Genomic DNA, 20,241 nt, shown 5'->3' with positions numbered 1-20,241 from the left:
TGAAGATGATCTAATTTTGTTTTTTTTTTAAAAAAAAAGAAGTTGTCTTCCATTTCCTACCACAATTTTGATTTAATATCAAAATTAAATATTCTTTCAATAATCTCTCTTATTGTCTGCCAGACAGCAACACGTATTAGTTATTCTCTATCTTCCCTCACTGCACTACTTTATTAATGTGAACTCAAGGTCTCTGGCCCTCTCTGGTAATTTCTAATTACCTATAGGCAACATTATAAGGAACATCCATTAGCATAAAGATTTTTTTTTTTTTTTTTGCATGATAAGACATTTTAAGGCTATCAATCTTTCTACAGACTGAAAACTATAAATTGTGCCACTTCTAGGTTTTGCTTTGTAACTTTTTAAAAGCAGTATTCCATGTATAGAGGTTAGATTCACTAAAATCCATTTTAATTTTATTTCCAGTTATTTTCTAGCTCCAAGTTCCAATTTGCAGTTGAAGACTGCCATCACATACAATGACTGCATTTTTTTAAAGGATAATTTAATCTTTCCCCAGTGTTCAGCAATGGTGTTTAGAGTTTGGTCTGTCATACTGTGAAACTTGCCTGGCTCTGCACTCTCCAAATTAACTTCTAACCACCAGAAAACATCTGTGTGAACATCAGGCAGGAAACAAGTTGACCACTTGAAAAGGCTTGACACTAGTGGGATATATGTGACTCAAATGCTTGTCCTCCTCACAGGAGGAAAAGTCTGGTTAATGACTGTTCTAGCTTATGTATTTTTCAAGATTTAGAGGTGAACTTCACATGACAAGTATGAGACCGTTCATAGAGATAGTGTAAACCACACATATTTAGAGTGCACACTCAAAGGTAAATTCAAAAAGGTGGTGTTTCTTCTTGGTTGTAAATGTTGTCTAAGTTGAAAATAAAGAAAAAGTTTTTTCTTAGCACATGGTAACAGCAAGAGGATGTCAGAATTTTCTGTTGGGCTCTCAGCCATGTGGAATAATAAATTATTTCTTCCCTCAACCTTCCTTGTCCCACCCAGAAATTGCTCTGCTCCAATGCCTCCCTTAGTGACTTCCATGTGGCTTCTCCCTTCCTGGCACAGAGGAGCTGAAGTTTTACATCAAGAGAGGGAAGAGGCTCAGTTTTCCCAATTTGCAGTCAGTGCAGGGGAACAGGCACAAAGCAGCAAATCAACATTCCCTCTTTGAAGAACTGTACTGGTTTTCTTCTCTTCCTTCATCTTCCCTTGCCCACAAGAAAAGTAAGGCAAGAAATAAGATGTTATTTCTTCCTTGGGCTTTCTCTAAGAAGAGCATTTACCAGCTGCTCCTTGTGTTGACACTTGCTGAAAAGCTGATGTTACCCTAATTGATCTGCTGTAGTCTTGGTGTAGAGTGAAGAGTGTTTTATAGGAGAAAATGAGAAAGCACCAAGATGAAAATCCCCTGGGTTTTCATCTTTCTCAGAGTGAAAAACTAAGACCACAGGAAACATTAGCTATAACTTTTGAAACAGAAAAGAGCAGCTCAGCAAAATAAATCACCAAACTTTTGCCATTCTATATATTCTTTCTAAAACAAAGGCTTCAGCTCCTCAAAGGCATTTAACAGTGGGCACAACTTAAGAGATGTTAAGTATGTAAAGCTGTCTATTTAAAAATGCCTCTTGGAAGTCTTCCACAACTTCTTCATCTCACACACAAATGCATTTTTTAAAAAAACAAATACACAAACAAAAAAAAAGTCCCCACAAACTATTTCCACCAAGAAAACATCTCCGAGGTAATCTTGAGTAACCTGAGAAACCTTTTGGTCTCTGCACGTTATAAATTTTAATCCCTTCTTTCCAAAGCTGTCTTTTCCTTTTCTTAACAGGTCTACTGCTTCTTATAATCAGCTACTCTATTTAAAAAACCTAACAGTAGAAGTCAAACAACTCTTTCAGGTAGTACTAAAAGTCCTGAAGATCAGTAATGATACCTAAAGATATGGTTTCATTTGAAACTACATATTAGTTGAGAAAATATACAGCAGCTTTTATTTCACTTTCATTGAAACTTAAGGCAACCTTCTTTCTACGTCCACAAGTCATTCCATATATACACATGCACTTTAAAAGCACTTTTGTTTGTAATTTGAAAGAAATCAAGCTTACCATTTGTATACAAAACTATGTGAACATTTTTTCAATGAGGCTTGCAAAACTTAAACCAGTAAAGATTTATGTTGTAGGCACACAAGCACACATATGCCCTAAACACATAGCAATGACCTTAGTCATTGATCTGCTTCTGGTTTTAATAAGGAAGGTGAACACACAGCAAAACCAATATACATGGTTCCCCAGAAAATGCTAATTATTTTAATAGGTCTTTTAAGTCCTACAAAATTCATTAATAGCTGTACAGCAATCTATTACTTTTAGATGATAAATAGCAAAAGTTTGTCATTGTACATTAAACCCTTTACAATTAATTTAAAAGGAGGTGGAAAGACTTTTGGAGTCTTCTCTCAACTGGCACTTCTTACAGTTAATGGAAAAACTTAAACTGCCTATATATCAGTCAGAGAAAAAATGCATATTACAAAAAGTGATAAGCATAACAAGAGAGCAGTGATAGATGGTAACAGAAATTAATACTTGACAACAGGAGACAGCATTAAGGAGAAAAGGAGAAGAAGTAATTCTTGACATGCTAAGGCAATAATTTTGGGGGTTGGGCTCTTTTGCCAGACGACTTTCAACAAGACAAGATGGCATGGTCTTAAGTTGTGCCAGGGGAAATTTAGGTTAGATATTAGAAAGAATTTCTTTAGGGAGAGGGTGATCAGGCATTGGAATGGGCTGCCCAGGGAAGTAGTGGATTCCCTGTCCCTGGAGATATTTAAAAAGAGACTGGATGTGGCACTCAGTGCCATGGTCTAGCAACCGCAATGGTGGTTCAAGGGTTGGACTTGATCATCTATGAGGTCCCCTCCAACCCAGCCAATTCTATGATTCTATGATTCTATAAAACTTTTAATACTAAGAGTAATTAGTAAGGGCAGCAGACCAGAGGCTCAACTCACATGATGCAATGATGTGTTATCAAAGAAAAAAAAAAAATTTCAGCTGCAAGATCTTATTTATGGAGTTCATGAAAAATGTTTGCTTAAGTGTACACAAACAAACCACAGCAAGATCAGTAATACAGACTACAAAAAGATGCACAAAACAAGAAATAAAGCATTTGTCCTCAGAAATGAGGAAGGTGTTGTTCATCTTTGTGTAATAGGATTCCCACACTACTGGCACAGCTACTGTCAGGATAAATTACATCAGCAACAAGCAAATACAGCAGCAGGCCTGTCAGGGTGCCAGACCAGCTCAAAGAGCCATCCTTCCAGTAGAGCTCATTTCAGTTCTATTTCACCACTTTTCTCCTGTTCCTATTTTTGTGTCTTTGCCTCATGCCTTCTATTCTGTGTGACTAAATTCCAGGTCCTCACAAAAATTTTGCATTTGACATGAAAAGCAAGACAGATACAATGATGATTTGTTTGGTTGTTTTTTGGTGTAATTTGCACAGAATTGCTTCCTGAATGACACATGTGAATAAAGCTATCACTCTTGGCATTGCATTTCTCAAAGAAGATATGAATGAAAAATTAGTTTATGGCTACATAAAATTTGATTATTTGACACATTAAAACACCTTCAAAGGAAGACATTTCCAGTTCTCAGCATGTCAAAAAGGATTTTATCTCTACTCCATGGAAAACAATGTTCTAAATTGTAACCAAAGCACAGACAAAACTAAGTGAGATCTTAAAGCATAAAGCTCAGCATAAGAATAATAGGCTCTTGAAGATAGACTTTATATCTACTTATATCCTGGTCCTACTATACAAATTCAAACACTGCAACTAAGCACTGGCTTCGAAGATCTGGGGTGATTCTGCCACCACACCACATGGTCAGGGTGCCTTCCTACAGCTCTGATGGAAACATATTCCATAAGACACTTACTCTGTCAAACTATCAAATCTCAATCATTTTCAAGTAGCATCTCTAAGGCCACACACCATTTTAGCTGTTTGTCCACAGTTAAAATCACTTCTAAACAGCATCACTTTAAACACGATGGAGAACACAGTATTATACTGTGACCATATTATAGAAAATAAAATTCTTCCACGTTTACTTGAGTGCAATGGAAACTTGGTGTTTATGCCATTTGATTTTTTCTATCTTTGAATGTTGCCAAGATAGTTAAAAATGCTTCTCTAGAGCATCTAAGATGCTCTGCAGTACTCAGATGGAAATATACAAGAGGAAGGAAATTGAGCAACACCAAAATAATGGGAGAAGTCATCATATTGTAGCCTTACTTAGATGCTTTATCACATGCTCACTTTCTACTGAGGCAACATCAATTACTCCTGAACATAGCTTCGTTCCCATCTAAATTATCTTCACATAGATTTGACTTAAGAACTGTGGATAAAAGGAAGAACCCTCTCTTTCAGGGTTTTAAATGAGGATATTGCTTTTACCTGACAACTTCCTCAGAAATTTCTCTGTGAAAACAATGGCAAGTTTTCAATTTAAACTAAGAACACAAATTCCTAGACATGAGCTAACTGTGCATCTTTCATCCATGAGCTCTTAATCACATGGATGATTTCTGTCACTGAAAGAACAATCAGTGTTAAAACCCAAGGAAAAAATAGATGAAGAAAACAGCTTTTTGATTAGGCACCAAGTACCAGTTGGACTGAATGGACCTTGATTATTTCACACCCAGGTGAGGCTCTGACCAAGGACAGAGAACTGACACATATACAATAATATATATATAAAGGAGAGAAATACAGATTGTTGGACATGTAATATTTCTTTATACACCACATGTTCATAATAAATACACGTGCCTATGAACTGGCTCTGGAATTAAAGCAGTGAGACTGCACAAAATCAGCATTATTTTGGGTAAAATCAGTTCATGTAAGAACACAGTTTCAACAGTTCTCATTTTTTCTTTCTTCCACCAGGAAAATGATCAGCACTCTTCTGAGAACCTGAGCTACAAAGTCATGGCATGCATTGTGCAGAGAAAATATTTAATACATCTGCAGCATAAATATGCCAGGATCCATGCTGTGAACTGTGAGAATTTCTCCTGCTACCGCACTAGAACTTATTTAATGAATTCTTGCTGATCAAGGGTAAGGGAAAATTAATTAAGAGATTAAAGTTAACTCTACCAAATCATCTATATGGTCACATAAAAATAAAAATAAAAATATTTAAATGGGTAACTACATGCACAGTTGGCACTCCACAATCTGACTACTAGACCTACATTTTTATCTATTACATTTTTATTCTTCTTGCACATCCATTTATGACAACAGTTGCATATCATCAGTTTTACTGCTTTATCTGGATAACCACTCATTTATCTATGTTAAGAAATCTCTGAAACCTATCATGAGGGAGAAAAAAATCTTGATATAGAAGAAACACAGAACTGTGAAACTTTAAAAGTTGATGAACTATTTAAATGAAGATAGTTCTTTTTGGTTTTAAGCTGCAGGACTTGAAGGTAATGGAACCAGCTATGAGCCTCATACTAAAGTTATAAAGCTGTGTGACAAGTTGGTAGATTCACATCTACAACCCCACTAAATTTGCAGGAAAGTGAATAATAGTACAGCTAGCACAAGGTTGTGCACTCTTCTTCATCCCAATCCTATTTCCAATTGGTTTTCATTAAAAGTACTGGAGAATTCATTGGGAAAGCTGTTAGATCTGGCAGGATTATTAATTTTCTTATCAGAAACCCTTCCATCCAAGCTCTGTACTAAAAAATCATTGAGCTCAAAACTACTCACATACTCTTAAGAACTAAGTACAATCAAATCCTTCCATGGACTTTTGCAGACATTCTAGATTTCCTCCATTGCTTGCTCATTATATTAAATGCATTTTTCAGTATTTGCAGATTTACCAGAAAATATAATTGGTGTGATCAGCTCTATCACAAAGTGCCAGGTGGGACTTTGCTGACTGACCTGCAGGAACTGATCAAAACCATGCAAGTACTAAATGGGGAAAATAGTTTCATTTTTGTAGCCATTATCATTTTATGGTCTTCTGCTACAAGTTCATCACAGCCAATTGCACAGAAATGCTGATGTTGGGGCATTACGTATTAATGGAGTTGCAATTTTAATTCTTCTCTTCAAGGTGCTTTTAAGGCTTGGCTGCTGAGGATGGGCAGCATGCTATGCAAATCCTTGCTGACCTGGAGCACATTGAATTGTCATGTGAAAATGTTTCATTCAGGCAATCATACAAGAAGTAAGAAAGAATTTGTCTTCTCCAATTCGTTGATGATTGTAACATACAGACAGAAACCACCTTTTTCTTAACCCTCCATCTTTAAGTCATTCCCCAAACTGCTCAGATTCTATCAAATGAGTTTTCTAAATGATCACTGGAAAACATGTCTTGATCTGCCAGGCAAGTAGTACTCCCAATTACCATTAAACAACTGTTGACAATTTTAGAAATTTTAAACATCACACACACTGCACTGGATACCAAAATACTCTTGAGGGCTCTCAGTATTTAATCATACTAAATTCATACTAAATTCACTGCACACGATAGCCATGTTGGAGATAGTTGCCCCTTATGGGGGGAGGAGGGAGGGAAGGTTTATGTACCTTGAAGAATATCTAGCTAAATAACTTACAATGGGTTTGTGTGTTTCTATCAAATATCTTCTAAAGGATTATCTTAGAATAAAACACCTTAACTGCCAAAGAGAATATCTGATTGTCCACTAGCTTCCAATATTCCCTGCTACCCTGATACATCCTACCTGAAAATACACTCAAGTTGTCCCAATGGGCTGTTCTGCATTCTTCTGGCAAGTGGCTGGGCCAATATATATATTTGTCAGAGAAAAAGCAATTTAATATGATGAAGTTAAATCCTATTACTAAATCTAGTACATTTTATTATTTATTTAAATGTATAGGTATATGCAGTGTCAACAAACCATGAAATGAAGGAATTACCAATTTCCAGCATGAATTACTTGATAAAAGGGGACTGAATAAAATGCAGAACTGTTGAATAAATCAGTACTGCTACAGCATTTAATTATAAAGTTACTTAAAGGAAGAAAATCTGTAGTGTTTTACAGCATATTAAACTTGCAATTGCTTCCTAAGTGGTTAGCAGACAATATTAGTAAACACAATACATTTCATACTGGACTGCAAAAAAATGTTTTAATATTGTTAAAAGCCACAGTTTAAAGCCCATTCCATATTGCTTAGCATTACAAAACACTGTAAACTACAATCAGCTTTCTCTTAGTACTTTCCATTAGTAGATTGCAAAGCATCATAAAATATGACTCTGTAATTATGCTTATTTTACTGATGAGGTGAAAGATGCACAGGGAGAAGTGATGTAGCCAGTGGTATCTGACAGGCTAATTGCAGACTGAGTGGTCTCTCCCTGTCTCCCAAGTCAAGGCAACTTCCACGGCTGGACTCACTCTGATTTTGACATGATTTCCCTCATTTTTAGAAGTGCAATCTAAAAACACTCTATTGGAAACATTAAGTTTTAATGACAGCCACAGACAGCTGCAGTTCCCCTCAGTAAAACAAATGATTAATTTGGAAAACACAATATGAGATCTCTGTTCAGATTGACTTCTCTATTGCTAATTGTAGCAGTTGGCTTCAATTTCTAAAGCTCCACATTTTGCATGGTGTTTTGCAGAGCTGTGAAAGCAGCATCTGTGTTCCAAATAGTTTATATTTTAAATTGCACAAACACACAGATCATTTTTAGATAAGCAACCAGTAAGGTCAATTCTGATAGCATTATCAAAGTATCTACAAGTAGACTTAGGTAGTTGATAACTTATATATTTCAATAAATAATATCAGGAAAACGTGACTTGTAGAAATAAGCCTAAACGTGGGCAAGATTTTCTTTTATCCTGGGACATTCAGTAAAATTGACCAATGAGCTCAACATCTGAAGTCTGAATGAAAACCAATTACCACTGACTAAATAGATTCCTTCCCCAAATAGCTGTATTTTTTTCACTAGGTTCATTTCAGAGTAAGACTCTTGTCTTGCTTGGCCCAAAACTAAAACCATGAGCTTTCCTCACATGTTTCTGCCTGAACTGTTCTACCAACATTTTCAAAGACAAAGCCTTTAAGTGTCCTCTCAATTAGCCAGACTTCAAAATTGCAGTTAGTTATAATTCAAACTATTAAAAAGTTACTAGATGGGAATACTTTCAGACTCATCTGGAAGAACACAGGGAAGCCCATATATTGTTTGAGAAATTGCCGTTGTATATTAAATATTGTTCATAACAACAAGTGAGAAAGAAGCTACAGTCTAATTTTTAGCTCTTTAACTATATGCAATTTGTGGCCAGAAATGTAATAAAACACAAAGTATAGCACAGCAGGAGATTTGTTTAATAAAAATAACTAAGTTATTTTTGAGAAAAAGGTTGACACCAAGTAGACTTCAATTAGAGTTCAATAAACATCAGTCAGATTGAGAAAGTGAAGACCAATAACTACCTGTAAATCACAGAAAGGCTACACTACAGCTTGTCTTGTCTTACATGCTGAAGTAGCTTTTATCAAGCTGCCTGTGCTGCTAACATCTAGTGTATCTTGATCCTCAAACTTTGCAGCCCAAAAGTCTTGGTACTCCATTTATTGCAGATTTGTCTGTCAGGAATGGAACATCCATGAGAAAAAGCTGCCAAATAGATTTAAATATTCTTTCTGGGCCAATTTCTGGTGGATTACTGAGATGTCCTCATGTACCAGAGTCTTCTGGACTATCTTCAGCTTTTTTTCAATGATGCTCTCAAACCATTAGAGGACAATCTGCCTTATGAGACTTGCATGGGCAAAGACATAAAGAACGTTAGTAGACATTTTCAAGACTTTTTCATGGAACAGGAAATGGTAATTAGTTCCTTTAATTGAACAATCAGTCATTAGTCTTTTACTAAATTAACTGCCTAATAACATTCTCAATCTTGAGAGTTACTGCCATGACTTCATTTTCCCTTTTCCTGGTAAGACTAATAACAACCTAAACTCAGACTTCTAAATCTCCACCACAGCACAGAATATATTGTATGCAGTTTTTTCCAAATAGATTCTTCAATTACAAGGAATTGCAAAAACAAATAAAATCCTGGCATATGGTACTAGCAAGGTATTATATTTTAGTAGATCATAATTAAATTGTTCCTTAAAATCAGTGCTCAGTGCTTAAGAAGAGAAATTACATTGAATAAGAGGGCTAACATTCTCACTCAATTAACATGGTATTTTTCAATAAAGAGGAGTAGGCTATGATTTCTTCTTCTCTGTGTAACATCAGCTATAAAACAGAAAAACCGCAGCTTTTTTTCTAATAACTCATGTATAATTTTTCCCATGTAGATTATGTGCTCACGTGAAACCACGACTTATCTTTATAAATACACTTATCTTTATACTCCTATAGGCATAAAATATTTCACTTTTTTTTTCTTATAAGCCTTCCAGAGACTATCTTTGAGTGCATCTGAAAACACCTGATTGTTCAACAGTAAGGAAATAATTTTTCTTTTATATCTTTTAATTCTGTACTGTTGTGAATTTGATTTATAAATATTGGTTGGGGCAGAAGTGATTTTTGGATGAAGAAATTACATCTAGTTACAATGCAAGTAGGGTACCTTCTCTTATTTATCAGATTCTTCCTCACAATATTTCAACCTGATGGAATTATATTTTCCTGAAATACATCACTAATAATTTTGGAATTACATTAAAGTACAAATGTCTATTTCTGAAGCTAATCAAGATGTGTCATTCTAATATAAATTTGTTATATATTTCAAGGTCAACTTCTCTTTGATTGTTCATACTAGTTGCTCTCATTCTTTTGAATACTACTCTGGTTTTTATTTAATTCCTATTGTTTCAATGCGTTCTAATGAAGAGTTGTGAATATTTTGTCTTTACTGCTCTTTCTCTCTCCTGCAATTATACCACGGATGATGTCCACTGGACAGTGGATGAGTTTGTTAACTCTTTATGGATATATGAAAATTGAGTAGTTTAACCATGACCTTGAAAAGTAATTTTTGGTTTCAAGAATTAGCATGTGCATTTATATCCATAGGACTGTAATATTGCACTATTTCTAAGATGGTACCATTAAACATGCACTCTCATACTGTTTTACAGCATTCACATCACTGATGAGATACAAGTCATTAAAAAACCCTAAACACAAGGTAGCAAGTTTGATAATCTGATGATTGGTCATGTCATTCAAGCATGTAGGAGTTTTGTTTAGCTGTGTACTACTACTAGGATACTGCACCTCAAAGGTTCTGAAAAACAGTCAAGTGCATACATTTTCCATATGCATTGCATATGGCATCCAACTGTAGAAATAGAGAAAAGACCATTTTGACTTCATAAGACAGGCAAACAGAAAAGGAAAGGACAGAATCACAGTGTTACAGTCAGATGGGGAGATGAAACTTGTATCATGCAAAGGAACAAGGAAGTAAAAGACTGAATTAAGATGAAAAAAAATCAAATAAGCTTTATAAGGAGGAATTAGTGACTAGACATGAAATTCCAGCATGTTGCTTGAAATGCCTTGTGTTGCTGTTGGGGAGATCACCTAGTGCTGTTTTTAAGTAGGGAGTACTATAAGGTACAACACATCTCCATATAGAAAATTACAGTAGATTCTTACTAAAGCTTAATGGAACTTGGGTAAGTTAAAAAAAAATCCTTACACTTGTGATCATGGTATGAAAAAAATAACTTTTCTGAGCAAAACAAAATTATTCACACTAGAAGCAACAGAGAATGCTGTCATTGTCACCAGCTCAATGTGACAACTATGTTATATAATATCATTATTCTGAATATTTATTTCCATATATACTAGGGTTACAAATCCTTCCCAGTCAATAGGAACCCCTAAATTCACTCTATACTCTGGCATTCTATAAGCAGGGATTCCCCATATAACTAATGGGGAATTAGTTACTTCAATTATGCATTCAGCAAAACAGAATTGCTTTCCAGAAGACAACTGGAAGGCATGAGGCTTGCCATCCAGCAAAACCATGATATTTGGAAGGACTGATGGATAGCTGTCATGGGTAAAACTCTGAAAACTTTCTCAGAGAGAAAAACAATTGGTTGAATTTTGATAGAGACGATCAAGAAGTGAGCACTGGAAAAACGAAACAAACAAACAAAACCAAACAGCCAACAAAAAAAGCCTATAATAATTTGTTGTCTTCTAAAAACCTAAAGGGAACTGGATGCAAAAGAAGTTTTCAAAGCATTACCAACAGACCATGGAGGAAGCAGAACATATCAGGACAGGACACATCAGGACAAGTGTTTGAGTGTCCTAAGAAATCTGATATGAGCCATTATTTAGGAACACAAGGTAGTAACCTTTACTTTTAGTGTTGTTGCTTAAGAGAACATCTTTTGTTCCTTTCCATCTCTCTTCTGAATACATTGCATGTGACTTCATACTGATTTAACAAATATTAGAGGAAAACAGTGAAATATCCATCTAAAGCAGTTTGTCTCCCCTTCAGGTAAAGGCTCAAGAGATGCTTCATACTCTGCACATAACAATAGAAAAATCAGTTAATTCTGCTATGGCATAAACTTTCTGGCCACCACCATTTTGAGCCACACTATTTGCACAAACATCAACTCCATATTTTCAAGACATATTAAAAGACACTATGTCCATAAACTTTTCTGACCATTTTCTGCTGTTTAGCTTATTAATGCTGAAAGCTATTTAATTTAACAAATGAGTGGATTATTACCTCTTGAAGAACCCTCTTCATTTTCAGCAGCAATGTCTTTACAGCTGTGCAGTCTTGCAACATCAATCTGAAGGGCAAAGTTTCAATGCCTCCCCCTTCTTCCAGACCAGCCAAAGGCCATTCCACTGATGGGCTGCCAGCCAGCTGGCTAACACGAGGGTATCTGCCTTCTCCTTGGTCCACCTCCTTTGACAGCTTCAGAGACAGGTTCCTGAAAAGAGAAATCAGAAGGGTTAAGTTCTTTTTCATATTTCAGTGTTAAGTTCTTTTAAGTTCTAATTAAGTTTTGGCTTTTAGTTCCTTTGACTTTAAAGGCACACTGCACAGTCACTTGTTGAGCCTGCTAGCACAGATAACCTTTAGAGCCACATGATGTTAGCAATAAACCAAGCATTTTTAAATGCCAACATTTTCTACAGAAACTGAAACCATGATGGATCCCACACCCTTCTAAAGACATTTTTTGAAACAAAGTATCCTATGGACATACCTGCTATGGGTCTATTTTATTTTAGTATTTATTTTATGAAAAAATCTGTCATGCACTTTCAAAAGTTAAATAATTTTTTCCTTATGTTTTGCCTTAGAACCCAAAAAGAAAAGCAAACCAAAAAAACCAGACTCTTTGGTGGTGGCCCAGTGACCTAAGATGAATTTGAAATTTAACTCATCTTTACTCTCTCTGAAGTTTAGTTACCATTTAAGCTCTTTAAGAAGAACATGAAATAAAACATTAAGTTGTAGTTGAGAATCCATTAAAGACAATAGAAAGATTCAGAAAGATTTTGATGGACTTTGCAGGTAATGGGTTACCATTATTTTGCTGCATCCATACTATCTTCCTTTAATATCAGATTAGGTTATTTATAAGACTTTGCCATGCTGGAACAAGCCCAGCAAAGACCCAAAAGATGGTGAGGAGAATCTAAGAGTGGAAGCATTGGTTGATCTTCTCTCTCATTGCTGACCAGAGCAATGGCCCCGCTGGGAAGGTCCAGAGAGGCCGTGCTGAGGGATGCACAGCAGAGAGGCCATGCTGAGGGATGCACAGCAAATGGATGGAAGGGGGTATACAGAAAATAGTGAGCAGATATAAGAATTTTATATATTCACTTAGTTATCACCATGAGGGTAGTCAAACAAAGGAAGAGGGGCTCAGACATGCTATGGGAAAATCATCCTTGGAGATATTCACAACATGATTGGGGGCAAGCCCCTGCTTCATCTGCTGCAAATGTACCTACTTTGTGCAAAGGCTTTGAACAAAAACCTGTCGAGATCTCTTCATACTTGTGTAATTCTAAAATCTAGAGGTCATAGATTCAATCAGCCACAAACAGCCTACAATTTAATTGTGCAATAATTTAGAAATGACATAACATCCTGGCAGAACAGAGTGTAACTAAAACACTAAGAATTGTCCTGCCATGAAAGCATTCACAATTTAAGTATTTCACTTATTTTCTCTTTGACCAGCAAGCAAAAAGGACCTCTTTCAATGGAGAATAAATCCAAGAATGTGGCTGCACAGTGACATAATGATATATTAATTATAACTAAACTACAAAAGTGTTTAAACAGAATGCATGACATCCATATTCATGCTAAATTAATTCACTGCAATTAAAGATGTTAGCATAATTGGTGAAGAAAAGGACAATTATTATTCATTTAATGTATAGTTCCAATTTTCTGTTCCATTTGAATTTTCATGCAACACAAATCTGACTGCATTTTAAGCACTGCCATATTTTGGAAAGAAAAAGTATTTTTCCATGTGAATCTTTCCCTAGTTAACTTCGTACGTGGTTCCTATGAAACCACATACAAAAAGAGATTAATGGGATTTCTCAAAATAAGCAATTCCCAATGCCATACTAACAAACTGGAAATGAGGTTAATAGATTTTTATGAATGGTTCATTTATACATTTTCCAAGCTATGTAACATCCAGTAGGGACAATCTATTGGATCAAGAAATGCACCGCAGAGATCATGGATAGGGGACAGGTGCTCATGATGGCCAATGAAACTAGAATCTTCTAACCCATGCTTTTCAAGATTCTCATAAAATAATTAAATTACTATGTTAAAAAAAATATTAAGAAACTTTGTAAACAGAACACTGAGCCATTTAAAATAATAACCTGAGGTGGATGGTAAAGGTGCTTTTGACTTAAGGATATTAAGCCACTGGTGATTCACAGTCTTTATTAAAGAAGCCTCAGGTATCAATCACACAAAGAAAAATCAACTTTTAACTGAAGGTTCATAGCATAGGACACTTCTAAGGGTTTAAAAAAAGAAGCCATATTCAAACTATTGAACTTCATACTTGAGTAAGATTTATATAGCCAGAAAAACACATTATTTAAATTGAGTAAAATGAAAAAAGGTCCTCTCTTTTTCCTGCCCATCGCCTGCAGGCTGGGAGATAAAGTTTTCCTTAGAATATCCTGCATGTTCGCTTTGTGAGTCTCAAAGTTTCAACTTCCTCATGCTCCTGAAAAGGCATCTCATGTGGGTAAGACCCTGACACTGAGAGAGGATCAACTTAAGATGTAATGCCTCCCAAGGGGAGTCTTTTCCAGAACACTATCAGAGACAACATCAACATAACATCACCAGCAATACCCTGATACCCCAATGATGAAGAAATAAGCAGCACTCTTGGAGAACTATCATCTTCTCTTACATGGGAGAGAAATAGTGCTTGTATACAAGCTATAAATGCTGGAAATACAGCAAATCTTAATTTCTACTGCAGAAAATATCTTCAGTTACTTCACTGTGCCTTACTGTACCATCACACTGCTGAGCATGAAACATGACAGTATTTTCAATTACAGAACCTTACACTAATGTATGAAAAGCACCACAATAGGGTATCACCACTCATGGTCAGAGTTCAAAACTGAACTCAAGTGTTATCTAAAAATTGACTCAGAATTGGTATACAGGGAGGATTCAGACCTCTGTACCTCTGAACTATCTGGAAAGAATATAACTGATCTGTGGTATAAAAAAAAAATCTTCACTGTCTGATTCAAGTCCTTCTACTCCCTGCATGAAAAAGTCAATTTTAAATTCATCCCACAACTGATCCTTCATCAAGCTCATTATTAACAATGTCCAGGTGGTCTATTACTAGTGGATTACTATTACATAGTGGATTACTATTACAGTAATCCACTGCAATCCATCTCCAAGCAGCAGTAGAGATTTAGCAAGGAAAAAAAGTTCTTACTAAAATTAGAAGTTTCTCCTGACTGGTAAAACACTTCTTTGCTTCTGAATTTGGAAAAGAAGCTTATTCCTTGACTTGTAGCACAGGGGTTCCTTGCAGATGGTCAGTCCCCTCTGTCTTCCAAAGATGATTTTATTGTAGCAAAAATCTCAGACAAAGGTTATCTGCTATTAAACTTCTGAAACTGTAAATAAAAGCCTCAAAAGGTCTGTTTTAATGACTGAACACCATATTTTGTTTAAATTACAATATTAGTTCTATAATATTATCAAACAAATTTTCCAGGCAAGTCATTTTGTCACTTTTAAATATATGGCTCCTTTCTGAGCTCTCAGTTTTCCTGAAATACACATCCACTTAGGCTATGTCCCTGCTTTTGTCCCATCTGAAGATGTTCCTGGGCACTGGAAGCCAGTCAGCATTTCTGAAATACCTTGACCCAGTGCAGCTGTCATGATATCAAACAATTCTGTGGCATGGTTGGGTTGTCAGTACAGGCAATTTGGATGGGACTGCCCCATTCTGGATGTCAGTGGTGCAGTTTTGTACTAAAGAACAACCCCATGTAGATGACGCTTCAAATCCCTAATAATTGGCTATGGAGCCATGAAGCAACCGAGCTTGAGATGTGAAACCCAGACAGACCCCTAAGCAAGAGAAGAGGTAACCTATTTCAAAAGGTCTGAGATGAACTGCGGATGCAGTGGCAAATCAGAGCTGCAGAAGTGATAGGAAGCTGCTCTTCATTTTCTCCCAGGCATTACAGACTTCACTTCTCAGATGACAAGTGCTTCTCATATTCTGTTTGATGGAGAACACACCAAGTCTGAGCTACAGCATACTTAAAACTCTGCATCTTTAAAGGCTCTTACTGGGGCCAAAAAAAAAATAGGGGGAGAGAAGAACCCAAAGAATTGTAATGTGAGCTGGTTTGAGTTGTTCTTTCCTTCTTACTAATCCTTTTATAAATGATTTAAAGAGCTTATGGTAATTTGAACATAAAGATCCCCAGGTTTAATCTTCTTAGTTTTCAGAAGCAGTGCTCAATACATTGTGGTATAGCAGCATTAGCCTAAACTAACACAATTGCTGCCATAGTGTCTGCACTGCTTGATCCCAGCTCAAAAGAAGGGAACCCATGTTGCACTGTGGGCATCAACAAGGCTCTGGCAAGCAGAAATAGAACCCATCCTCTATGAGAAGAGGTGAGCATGGCTTTTCTTTTCTGAGGTCATGCCCTCTAAATCAGGGACTTTGAAAAAAACTCAAATTGCTTCTTTTCAGTGTTTGAGTTTACAGTTGTGTTGCAAATATGTATAAAAATACATCACATGTATAAATATATATTTTTATGTAACTATAAATTCAGACAAATTCAATCTTCAGAAATATTTCAGCAACAAATCTGATATGTTTTTGACTTGGCCCACTAGGATACAGACCTTTTTACACTAGCAAAATGCAATGACCTGCACATAGAGGTTAAATCAAAAATGATCCTGATATCCTCTTTCATATAAATTGGGATAGCCTTCATTTCACAGTTTTTCTCCTATCCAGAACTCTCTTTCTCTCACCAACAAGTACCTGAAAGGTGTCTTTTTTTTTTTTTTTTTAGAAAAATCATCAATTGCTATTTAGCAGAACAAAGGCATAGACTTCTAGAAGTATTTTCCTAAATATTCCAGTGGATTTATCAATTAATTCACTGCTGGGTGCTAAAATAGTCTCAGTCTATGATCAAGACAATACAAAACTGTCAAACTCTTTAGTCAGTTCTTAGAAGTACAGCCCTTGCAATACTAAGACAAAAATGTAACCAGAAAATAAACACTTGGCTAATTATCCATATTAGCATTATTTGGCATCAAAATTATAACTTTCTCACAATATCTTAATGTTTCTTTTCTAACAGAGAATGCTTAACAAGTTATAGAGATGACATCCCAAAATATTACACCACATCATTTCATTAAAATCTGTCTTCATTTTTGGGCCCCTCACTACAGGAAAGAGATGAAGGTGCTGGAGCACATCTGAAGAAGGGTAATGAAACTGCTGAAGAGTCCTATGAGATGTAACTGAGGAACTAGGGGTGTTTACTGTGGAGAGATGGAGGCTGAGGAGAGGCTTTATCACTCTCTACAACTGCCTGGAAAGAGGTTGACTGGGAAGTTGGTGTCTTCTCCCAAGTTAAAAGTGATAGAACAAGAGGAAATGGCCTCAAGTTGTGCCAGGGGAGATTTATGCTGGATATGAGGAAAACTTTTCTTTACCAAAACTGTTGTCAGGCACTGGAAGAGGCTGCTGGGCAGGGAAGTGGTTGAGTCACCATCCCTGGAGGTATTTAAAAGATGTGTAGATGTGGTGCTTAGGGGCATGGTTTAGACTTGGCAGTGCTGAGCTGACAGACTTGATCTGAGGGGTCTTTTCCAACCAAAACAGTTCTATGATTCTCTAAGGTAGATACTGTTTGACATTCTACAGCTTTTAGAACTAAGTATTCTTTATTGGCACTCTGATGCTATGATTTCAACAAGGTCAGCTTTTGAGAAAAATGATGTTCTGTACCTGTCACTATTAAACTATGCACCCACCCACAAATGTACACACGAACTCTAATGGCTAGTGATGCTATAACTTCACAGACTGTCAGCTTTTGCCATTATAACTCATTTTCTTTCAAAAGTTTATATCTCTGCCATAAAGATTGCCTTTGGGCCAGAACTTGATGACCAGGAAATATGGAATCAAATTTAAAATGAAAACAAACAACCAAAAAATTACTGATGGTAAAATACAGCTGATAAGGCCATGCAAAGCATTTCTTTCCTTTCTCTAAATTCTACAGGTAAAGAGTTCCCCTGATCTAGCACACAAAACCACAACAGTTGAGAACTCAATCCTCTTCTTCCTCCTGGAAACTATTAGGAAAATTTAAATGTGATACAACTAAGGTATTTTAATGCCATGCAGTAAACACAAAGTCCAAAAGAACAGCAACTGGGAAAAGACTGGTGGGGCTTCTTTGATTTTTATATGCAGTAGTATATAGATCATTACAGGCAAACCAGTAAATTAAGTTGTCTGGACAGTGAGAGGTCAATAGAGTTTGAGTCCTTTTAATTTTTTTTTTTTTTTTTTTTTTGCATCAAAAAACTCAGCAGGGGATCATTCTTGAAACTATCTTACCACTGCTACACAAAATACAAATTGCAGCTTAATGATGCACAAAAGCAAGAGGTAGCTCACTACATCTCTGGTCTGGATATGAACAAAAGAAAGCTTATCTTTTATTTGGACATACACTATACCTACCTGCAGCCACTGCAAACACTACTACTACTGACTGGATATTGCCTCTGAACAGCTAAAAGCTGAAGGCCATTGGAGTCCTCCCCAAATCTCACTCCAAATGCCCTCCACAGAGCTGACCAACTCAGCTGACACAGCACTAGAACAACAATATTTTGATCTGATCTTTTATAGAAGAAAGGCATTCAAGCATGCCCAGCCAACTTTATCATTTTGAGATGAAAAGAGATAAATAAATCTGGTTTGTGACTATCACCTTCACAGACCACAGCAACATTTCTCCTTTCCTTAGCTCTCTGCTCTAAATGCTTGTGGTCTTGCTCTTAGAAAGTACACAAACAGAACATAAACCTGGAAAAAAGCTGGAAAATCATGATGGATATCAGAGATAACTGCCTTCAGGAAGCAAAAGAAATCACCAAAATTGCTTCCCTTACTTAAAAGTAAGTTGCCAGATATTTCCTACTACAGGTCAGATTTTTTTGCTACTAAGGCTTTTCAAAATTATGCTCTAAATGAGGTATATTTCAAAAGAAGTAACCAAACAAAAATCCAGAACAGCTCCTTTAAAAACACATATATTTAAGTACTTTGTATTAAACATATATTTAAGTACTCAAGTATTTTGTGTCCACTGAGAAGCTACAGAACTGTTAGAATAAGCTTCAGCAGGAAGATAAGCACGTTAACAGCTAAGGGTCAATCTCCTAAGAGACAAAAAGATAGGACTGTTTGCTACAAATACAGGCTTAGTGCCTGGCAGAATTCACAGTGGAAAATTCATCTACTTTATAAAGGAGACCAGCCACTCATTTCTATTCCTGACTTGGCCTTTAAGTATCTGGGAAGAACATAAACACATTATTGGTGTGTAAACGAAGATACTATCATTTGATGAAGCTATTAACCATTAAGAACACTTCTCTGTTGAAAGCAGGCAATTCATTATACCTCGTGTTGGCTGAGAGGTTCAGCTGAGAAGCATAAGTCAGTTTTAGGGTCTAATTAATATTTATTAAAATATCAATAATGAAATACCTTCAGCATTCTGCTTGCTTTCCTTAACATCCAGCTCCTACCTGCCTTTATCCTGGGCAGGTGATTCAGGGAATTCTTCCTGGACTGGATCCAATTACAGAAATGTCTTGGCTTCAGACTATGCCAGGGCTTGTGTACAGATGCAGAGATCTAAATAATCATCCTATAGGTATTCAATTAGTCACACTCTTCCACTAACAAACGTGCATGTCTACAGGACTGGATGGCAGCTGAATGCCAGGGATTAGAAGACTAAGGTCAGGGGAGAGGAGTACTTACACTTGTATGACATCTAGGTACTTAAAACTGTGAGATTTTTAAAAATAGAACACAAAGAACTCAAAAGATATGCCTGTGCATATTTAGACCATACAATCTATATGTTTTAGTATCCCTTAAGACCCTAAGATGTGTTGCTAATTCAAGGCCATCTCCCCACCTGTTGCTTTTAGGGAGTAGCAATGCACCAGACACTTTCATCAGCACATACAATACTGGCCACACTGCCCTTCTCTTAATCTGAAAAAAAACAAACAAAAAAACCTTAGGAAAACTTTAGGGTGTGCATACATCAAGAGTAAAGCTGTCAGACCAACTACAGGTTTGACACTGGCAAAAGAGAAAAGAAAGCCACGCAACTAGTTAGGAGAGGGTAACAGGATGAACAAAAAGAAATTTGCCTGCTATTACCAGAATGTCTTACTATTTTTGTTTTCTACTTTTTTTTTCCACTTAAGTAG

General features: G+C 36.2%; 1 protein-coding gene across 1 annotated transcript in view; it reads right to left on the bottom strand.

The window, feature by feature from the left end:
- The window catches only part of CCSER1 (coiled-coil serine rich protein 1), a 630,536-nt gene that overhangs the window by 369,878 nt on the left and 240,417 nt on the right, over positions 1–20,241 (bottom strand). Inside the window, exon 6 of the mRNA XM_030449910.1 lies at positions 11,902–12,112. Coding sequence (XP_030305770.1) covers positions 11,902–12,112 — 211 coding nt within the window. The remainder of the gene's footprint in view (positions 1–11,901; positions 12,113–20,241) is intronic.

Source organism: Calypte anna, chromosome 4A, assembly GCF_003957555.1.
Source record: "Calypte anna isolate BGI_N300 chromosome 4A, bCalAnn1_v1.p, whole genome shotgun sequence".
NCBI lineage: Eukaryota > Metazoa > Chordata > Aves > Apodiformes > Trochilidae > Calypte > Calypte anna.
Note: the sequence above shows the minus strand (reverse complement) of the source record. Positions and strands in the feature narration are given on the sequence as shown.